The following is a 9,332-nucleotide window of genomic DNA, read 5'->3' as shown; positions in this document are numbered from 1 at the left end:
ATTCATTTCTATGGATTTCATTGTGAAAACCTTCAAGAAATATTTGTAAAAATACTCTTCAGAGAAGGGAAGGAAACATAATTTGAACAGGTCAATAATAATACTTTTTTACTATAGTAAATGTGATGTTTCGGTAGTGACAATTTTTGGAAGAGGAAAAACATTCCAACACATTCTGAAAATACAATATAAAACTTGACTGTTCTTTTACTAGATATGTGTACTTTAGATATGGTACAATATACATACGGACAAAGTTTTGGGAATAAACCATAAAAAAATTCAAAATATATCCGGCATGACATTGCATCAATTCGGTAGAATGGCCCATATATTATGTTCATCTACCAAATGCATGCTGTGTACATCTACCACTTGTTGTTTCCTTTCCCCTTCTGCCACACAACCCCCCCCCCCCCCCTTCCTATCTACTCCCGGGCTAACCTCAAGCAGAAGGGTCCCCCCTTATGTGCCGTGGTTCTGTTAAAGGTTTCTTCCTGATTAACAGGGAGTTTTACCTTACCCTGTTGCCATTGTGCCTGCTCTAAGGGATCCAGGCACTGTAAAGCGCCTTGAGAAATTTGTACTGTTTTGGCCCTACATAAATAACATTGAATTTACGTAATTGAAACAATGCCAGCCACATAGTTTAGATAATCTGTTGGTAACAATATCACTTTCTGTCCCCCACCCTTAATTAATTCCTTTCTCTTTCAAGGTGTTGAGTCCAGTATTAAAGAATAAAAATACTAAAATAACGGAAGTATTAATCAGTTAACTTTATTATACTATATTAAACTTTAATATCCATATTATTTTAATAATATCTGGTTAAAAGCAAAATCCATATTAAATGTAATTTACACCCAAATATAAGCATAGATAGAGTAAATGTATTTTCTAAATTCAAAAGTTTACTACATATTATATAATTACAAAGGTGAAAACGACCACATAGTTTACCATATGATATGAGACAACGAGAGAACAATGTAACAGTGTTAAGCTCTAATAAACTGATGTTTATCATGAAGAAATTTCTGATGAATATCATCAGAATAACAACGCATATCACATATAACGCATATAACATAAACAATGGGATCACAAAACACACCTGCACATCTGAAGTGTGCTTACTTGGATCGGCTTCTCAGTCTCTGTCTTATTGCCATGTCTGGTCTCTCTAAAGCAGTGTGACCTCAGGTAGTGTTATAACAGAGACAGAATCAGCACGACTCGGGTAGAAAAAAAGGTCTTCTGCTGATGGACTGGTTGACTGGGGAGAAGCAGAGGTCAGGGAAGGATGCCTACTGGTAGGCAGAAACACAGAATCTGTCAGGGACTCTGATGACTTGAATGGGGGAAGGGCAAAGCTTACGGAACGATGTGACCCGGAGTCCATCACTAAGTCTTGGGAGCTAAGGCCGGAGTCTACGGAGGCGCGGTTTTTAGACTCCGAGAACTTGAGTAGACGAGCCCTGATTCGCTCTGTTGTGTTTTTGCCCCAAATGGCTCGGTAGCACTTGGGTATGAAGTAACAGAATATGATGCCATAGTTGGAGACTAAGATGGCGGAGGCCTGTACGATGGGGCGTGATTCGTTTTTGGTGATATAGATGGGGATGAAGCAGAGCCACACAAACAAGTGGATAAGCATGCTGAAGATGATGATGCCGGTCTCGCTGAAGTCTTGCGGCACCTTCCTTCCTTTGAAGGCCAGTAGGAAGCAGATGAGTGCTAACAGAGCGATGTAGCCATGCATCACCCCAAAACCCACATTGGAGCCCTCGGTGCACTGCAGCACATGGATCATGCTCTGGTTGGATGGGGGAGTCTGATCCACATCAGGGGTGTCATAGATTAGCCAGAAGACACAGACCAGCCCTTGAACAGAGGTCGCCAAGACCATAATAATCAGGGGCTTATAGAGCTTGTTCAGACGATGGTGTCGCACAGGATCAAAAGCCATGAATGCCAGGAACGTGCGGAAGGCTTTGACCAAGATGCAGGAGACACAGAGGGTGAAGCCTAAGGCATACATAGTCTGCTGGGCTCGGCAAAGGTGGATGCTGGGTTCATCCATGAATAAAACCACACTTCCAAAACTCACACCCAAACCAACCATCATGAAGTAAGACATGACAGGATTGGCGGACTTGATTAGTACGGTGTTCCGGTAGACAATGAAACAGACAAAAACTATTATGAGAAGCAGCAGCCCAACGCCCACCCCCACTAGGAGAGCAATGGGATATGGGTCAGACCACTGCAGATACTTATCAGTACGTGGTTTACATTTAGTCCATCCCTTCTGAGACCAAGTGTCATTAGGGCATGGATGGCAGTCATCTTCATCTGGAAAGAAAAAAATGTATCCAGAGCTTGAAACAAGATTCAAAGGGATTTAATATAGAATATAGGATTTGTATAGTAAATACAGATCAGACAGTTTAGACCATGGTAGTAGCTAAGGGCCAGCTATTTTTAAAAGCCCTTTAACCCTTTCGTACTCTTCATGCTGTATAAATCTACATTTCCTAATTTGCGAAACTATTGCTTTTTGCCTACCTTTTAAAGTATAAACTTCATATCTGTTTGTAACACAAAAACAACAATGAGTTATTGTCATTGAGGGCCTGATTTACTAACATTAACGCACAGTGTTTTTGCAAATTTTCCGTGGTATTTATCAAACCAGATCCACGCTGGGCACTCTGTGCTTACTCCGCCCTTTAGGGCCTGATTTGCTAACATTGCGACCGCAGCTTAATCTGCGCCTTTGCCAGGTGCACATTAACGCACGGTGTTTCCCCGCATTTTCTGTGGTATTTATCAAACCAGATCCGCGCTGGGCAATCATTATTTCGCGCACCGTTAAAAGACGGGAAAAATCGCCTGCAAGTTACTGCCACCATGGAAATTCGAGGAAGAAAAAACTAAGGTTCAGCGAAGAGGAGATAGATATATTGGTTCACGTTCGCTCAATCACTGAACCTGATTCAATGTGCACGCGGTTATATTGTTATTCTGCCCACTATCACCTACAGCGAGATGTTTAAAAGAACACGATTATAAAGAATATGCTATTGGTGGCATTAATGCATAAACTGTCTATTATAACAATATAGATGTGTACATGGCGAGATTAATAAGTTCTACAAGGGACATGGGTTCACTACAATATATCCGGAAGATAAAACTGTCATGGACAGATCCAGGGTATTTGGCTACTACGTTAGTAATGGTCATGTTGTCATCACATATGACCTGGACATTCATTGAATATGTGTGCTTTCTGTTTCGGTAAATGTGTTCGTGGATTGAAAGTGGGACTGTTTTCATGTGGGTGCAATCAATGGCTCCAATTACGTTCGGAAAGTTTAATTTCAGCTATCGTAGTGGGGAAATGTATATTGACCAGTGCGCCGTAGCAATGCGTCGAGTACCTGGGTGAATATTTGGCTGAGTGAAGGCTGAGATATACCAACTGCAGATGCTATAACTGTTTGAAATTATCCGGAGGCCAATATTTGCAAATGTTGCCAGGAGTTTAACAACTGATGGAATGGAATGTGATCGCCGGGTGGAGGGTTCGATGTCGTCTCTGATCTGGTTCAGTAATTGAAGTATTGCGTGGCTGGTTAACCTGTTACGTCTAATGATTTGTGGTTCGCTTAACTGAAAAAGTTTTATACAAGTTAAAACATTTTTTTTCCTGTGCGCTGTCTCTGCCTATGTCTTCGCCTTGCTCTTTTAACTGCTGCCATATCAACGTTTTCAGACTCAATGGAAATGCGCTTCCTGGTTAAGACGTGCTTTTATGAAGCGGAGAATTAGCCCGCAAATTAGAGACGTGCGCTCGCCAGGCAGTTTTAGTTAATACCACGCAATACATCATTAGGCGAACTGAACTTCTCTCCTCCCATATATTTGCGCTTCACGCCCAGGTTTCTTATACCCTCCCATTTAGTGCACTTCACACCCACAAAGCGTAAAAATGCGCCTCCTTTGTAAGTACCGTTTTATGTTTACGACCGCTATTTTACGCCTGAAATGGTCGCAATCCTGTTAGTAAATCAGGCCCTGAGTGTCTTAATTCAAAACCTACCAGAGCGGTCTGAGTAGAACCCTTCATCACAGAGCGTGCAGCTGTAGCAGCAGGACACATTAGACACCTTTTTGGATGAGCCAGGAGGACATGGTGGTGAACACCGTGATACAGGTATCTGTTGGATTGGAAGTGATGTGACATTAGAATAGTATGACGGTATAGTGCATATGTACAGTTTTGGTATAGTGTAATAATGTATAGTATAATATGTGCACTGCTAGTATAGTATAACTGTGAAAAAGTAAATGCACAAGAGACTACCTCCTTGGTTAAATTGTGTTCATACATACAGTGTTGTTGGGGGTCGAAGTCCATATGATGTCATGATTATTGACAACCACTTCTTTTGGTTGTATGGTGAAGTTCCCTTTCACTTCAGCACGTCTGTGATCACCGTCTGGTTCCCACATGATGACGTCATAACCGTCTTCAAAGTCACCATCTTCATTGAAGAAGTGTGTCTTACCATCAAGGGTAAAATTCACCTTCTGGAGCTTCTCACGAAGCTGAAAAAGGGAACAAGTCAATTGAAAAACACACATGCACACACATACAGTATGATATAATATAAGTGGCACTGGCATGGCACATCTCACCACTATATGGTGTGTATTTACATAATATAGATCATATACTCTACCAAAGAGAACATTGTGTGACACACCAGAGTCTATAACTTTGACAGGATCTAACCTTTGACTATTACCTCAAATGGAGGGAAATGAGTGTCTCCTGGACAGAATGTTTCATTGCATCCAAGTAATTCTTTCAGAGCATGAGCTATGCTCCAAATAGCCACCCTCTCTCCATAGACCACTGGAAGGTCTGTGTTTTTCACCAGGTAATCAGCGTTGGGCTTACTGCAAACCTCTGGGGAATCAGCAGGGCAGTCTTTCTGCTTGTACTCTACGATGAAATCATTTCTCACACCTGGCCCGATTGGTAGGTTCTGTAAGTATTGCTCAAACCCAGTGATTTTTCCTGAGATGAAACTGAACCCAAGAATGTCTCCAACCTTTAATTAAAATATACAAATATATTAATTCAATATAATAACATTTTATTTATATAGAACCAAATCAATAAAATTGTCTCAATATGATATCAAATTCTTGTGATGACATAGAGTAAGAGTGGCATTCATGTTAGTCAGTAAAGTGTCCATCAGAACAATGCACTATACTACAATACTGCAGACACAGCACCCACCTTGTTGATGTCCTTCATTTTTGCCACATCTGCCGACCTGGACCAAATATCACTGGCGATCCAAACTCGAGTGGTATTGGAGCGGATCATCTCCTCAAACAACATCTTCACCAGCTCTGGTCGGAGGATCACCATCACTACCTACAGTACGTTTGAGTTTTCACCAGTTTGCTTACATTTCAGCGAATAACTAAATGGTTATAAGTAGTGCTGTCAAACGATTAAAATATTTAATCGCGATTAATCGCATTTTTGTCATAGTTAACTCAAAATGAATCGCGATAAATCAAAAAATTGTATCTATTCTAAATGTCCCTTCAATTATTATTTTACATAATTTTTTATTTTATTTTAATGCTCTTATCTACATGGAAAAGTGGATTGGCTTGCTTTATGCAAATGTTTTATTTTGTTGAAAAACAACATTGCCAAACAGGGCAGTACAAAATAAAATTATAAAGTGCTCATTTCAGGAAAACAAGGACTCAGCCTATAGTGCAGTTAAACCATGGCTTAATATTTTCTTTTTTTCAAGTTGGCTGGGACCTAGAAGTCAGGCCTCTTATTTTTTACACAACGTTAATTGCGCGATTAAAAAATTGACGGCGTTAAAATGGGTTTGCGTTAACGCCGTTAATAACGCGTTAAACTGACAGCACTAAGTTATAAGCATTTTATAAATCATGTGTGAGAGCAAACATTGTATCAGGGCTGAACAATTTCAAATTAAAGAGATCATTGTTAGAATATAAAGTAAACTGCTACTTGATTATAGAATTAAAAGAAAAGTGCACTGGGCTACTAAATCTCTTTCACAGTTACAGAGGTGACTCAGTCAGACTCAACTCTTCCAACATCAGTTCTAAGACTTCAAGTCATGGCTATGAACTTTGTCTTCTTCAATACAAGCACTGCCTCTCCCTACCTGTGCATCAGAGAGCTGTATCTTCTTCGCCACCTCCTTGATTCGTCGCTCACTCTCCGCGTGGCCCAGATAGTGTGGAATGACCTGCTCAAAGGCCACACACACACCAGCCTCCTCTGCATCCTTCAGGAAACTTTGGTGGACTCCCTTACCGTAGTCATCATCCATAGAGACCAGACCAACCCAGTTCCATTTAAAGTGTCTTATAAGCTGCACCAAGGCCTCTGTCTGGTACACATCACTGGGGATCACTCTCAAAAACCCCGGGAACTTCAACTTATCGCTCAGAACAACCGCTGAGGATGTGGTGCTTATCTGAAGGACAATGACAAAGAAGCCAAAACCACTGAGGATTTGTGCACAAACACAAATACATATACAGAACACGAAGTTAACTAAATTAGTATTTTTCTCACTTGAGGGAAGAGATAGAGGCTGAGAAGTTTGGCCACCGGGATGGTCAACAGAGAGTATCGCGCCCCTAAGATAACCTTAACTTGTGGTCGGAACTCAGAGTAATCATCCATGACAGGCAAAGAGCCGTTGGTTGACAGCATCTGTTCCACAGAGTGGAGAGCTTTGGTGGCGTCAGCACATGGGTCATAAACGGCATAACCCAGCCGAACACCAGGAAGAAAATTAGCTTCATTTATGCTGTCAATGGTGTAGATGGCAGCAAGCATTCGGACGAAGGAAATCTGGTCGAAACTGGCAGGTTAAAGAAGATATAAAATGTAATTACTGTAACACTGATAATGCTGCGGTACCACATTTAATAAGAACCACATTTTAATATACACAACATTGTCAGTGCCAAAATGTATAGATATGTATATCTCATACATACATATGCATATGAGATATACATATACTGTACTGTACATATTTGCTACAATTTCACAGACAGAGAGAAATTTGTAAAGAGAAAATTCATATTTCAGATGCATAAATGTGTGTGTGTGTTTGTGTGCTTGCACACATTGATAATACATGGATTCTCTGAATGTGCCTTTGAGGTGATCCTCCATGGCTCTACTCACTTGCTGCAGGTGAACTCCTCTGGTCGAACACGGCCCTGGAGGTTATCGATTGTGGAGTGAACAGAGCTTAGGATCCCTATGATAACATCTCCATCCATAAAGGCCTTAGGCGGAGAGATTTTCACATTCGTCTGGGAGACCTGGACAAGGGTTGCCCAGAGCACCAAGCTGAGGAGACGGAGACACATATTGCGCTGCGTTATGTTGCATGAGAAACCGTGGCATTGAGATTCCTTTGAGAGTGGCTCTGTTTTATAGATCAGAGGAGAACTGTTGTTTACGAGAATGACGGCAGGTATGAGATAGCATCACTCAGTGGGGAGGAGGAAGAGCCCCAATACGATTTATGGGAAAGCACGTCAGCAATGAAGAAAAATCACATTCCACAATTAGTTTATGATGGCATGAAGAGCTTAAAGCTAAATGGGCTGGTCTAAACTTAGAAGTACTGTACATGTTTATTGTCATTGGAAAGTACCTGTCTTGTGGGAAGTGGGAAATTCACAGCAAATTTGGTCAAAAGTCTGCTAGATTTTATACCCTATAAAGATGCTTAAAGTTAGGTCACAAGGTAGATAGACAGGTAGATAAACATTTGTGGACTCAAACAGACATTCACACATGATTGTGATCCATTGGTATTTTAACATGGACACATTGTCATACAGTACAGTACAAATGTGTATTGTGATCAAAATCAAGAACTAGAGCAATTCACTTAGCACACAAACCACTTGAGGGCTCGATACTTTGCAGTTGTTATGGCAAAAGCACTTACTGCTATTACAGGTTGAACCAGCTGTGTCGCTGCTAAGACAACCTATTGGATATTTTTGAAACTATATGATATAAAAGTAGTTGGGCAAGGAAAAGGAGAAGAAAGAAAACACCAGCCCTCGCAAGGCCAGTCCACTGTGAGAATTCCAGAACTTTCCAACGGCCAGTCCATGCCTGGGCAGAACTGTAGTTTAATGATGAGCATCTGTGTGGAACGTAAACCTTTGTATGAGGCATCTGAGGGAACATTTCAATTCTTTAGAATCCCTATGAAGATTTCATGTTGTGAAGGCAAAGGGCACGGTCAACAAATATTAAGACCAGGGACGTGCACAGGAGTGGGCTAATGTTGCTCGGGCAACTGCACGGGGGCATGCAGCGGCGGTTAGTGAGGGTTTAAAATGATATTGGCAAAATTTGCAATCAGGTGACAGGGGCATGGCAGCGGCGGTGACAAAAATTCATGTGTTGGAATACTTGCTTTAGCTCTCTCTGCTGTATGTATTCATCACACAACCAGTCATCTGAGGTTGTTCCTCTGATATGGTATATGCAGTCTCAATGCCCACTCAGATATCCATGCTAATCTGAAAAGACTACCTCCTGTGTAAGAGACACCGTTTCCTAAAGGCATCAAGAGAGTCAGTGTGCCATAAGGTAGATAGATAGTCATGCTGCTGGTGTGGCTGCACTGAGTCACATCAGGTGCCAGGCTCTGACCTGGAGGGACTGGAGCTCATGATGGGGGAGGACACAAACCTGCACGAGACAAACGGATGCTGTGTGGTTTGACTTGGACAGATGGTGGCAGTTTGACTCATGTACCCAGGAGAGGATTCATCAGTGCCCTTTGCTCTACAGAGAGGCCAGACAGGAATTATATGGTAATGAAAATAATTCTATACAGTATACAGTAAACACTCTTTAGTTTTCTTTTCTTCTATTTATTTTCATACAACACACGAACAAACAGCGAGCCATCCAATAAATGCAGTTTGACCTAGTAAGAGCTAGTTTGTTAGGGCTGCCCCCTGTTGTTTGTCAGTTAACATTGCAATAAAGATAAACTACTGAAACCATGGCAAATGTTTTACACTCTTCTCTGAGGAAACGCCCAGTATTAGAATCTCTAAAATGTACACAGTAATTATGATTTTTTTCTTAATTGCATAATGCTTGCAGCCTGATGAGCTGCTGGAATATGGTTTTGTTTATGTTTAAATTTCATTATTTCTTTCTTTTTGTTGCTGTTGTGGCCTCTTCTGTG

General features: G+C 41.2%; 1 protein-coding gene across 1 annotated transcript; it reads right to left on the bottom strand.

The window, feature by feature from the left end:
- Positions 1–1,186: 1,186 nt before the first annotated feature.
- LOC308382831 (G-protein coupled receptor family C group 6 member A-like) lies at positions 1,187–8,886 on the bottom strand (the record flags this gene model as incomplete). The annotated part of the gene is made up of 9 exons (XM_080860352.1): positions 1,187–2,358; positions 4,112–4,229; positions 4,405–4,620; positions 4,821–5,129; positions 5,324–5,464; positions 6,249–6,563; positions 6,665–6,956; positions 7,289–7,456; positions 8,786–8,886. The coding sequence occupies 9 exons, from the start codon at positions 8,884–8,886 to the stop codon at positions 1,187–1,189; spliced, it is 2,832 nt and encodes a 943-aa protein (XP_080716478.1).
- Positions 8,887–9,332: the final 446 nt, after the last annotated feature.

This window comes from Sprattus sprattus (genome assembly GCF_963457725.1).
Source record: "Sprattus sprattus genome assembly, chromosome: 2".
NCBI classification, from domain to species: Eukaryota; Metazoa; Chordata; class Actinopteri; order Clupeiformes; family Clupeidae; genus Sprattus; species Sprattus sprattus.
This window is presented reverse-complemented; position numbering and strand designations above follow the sequence as displayed.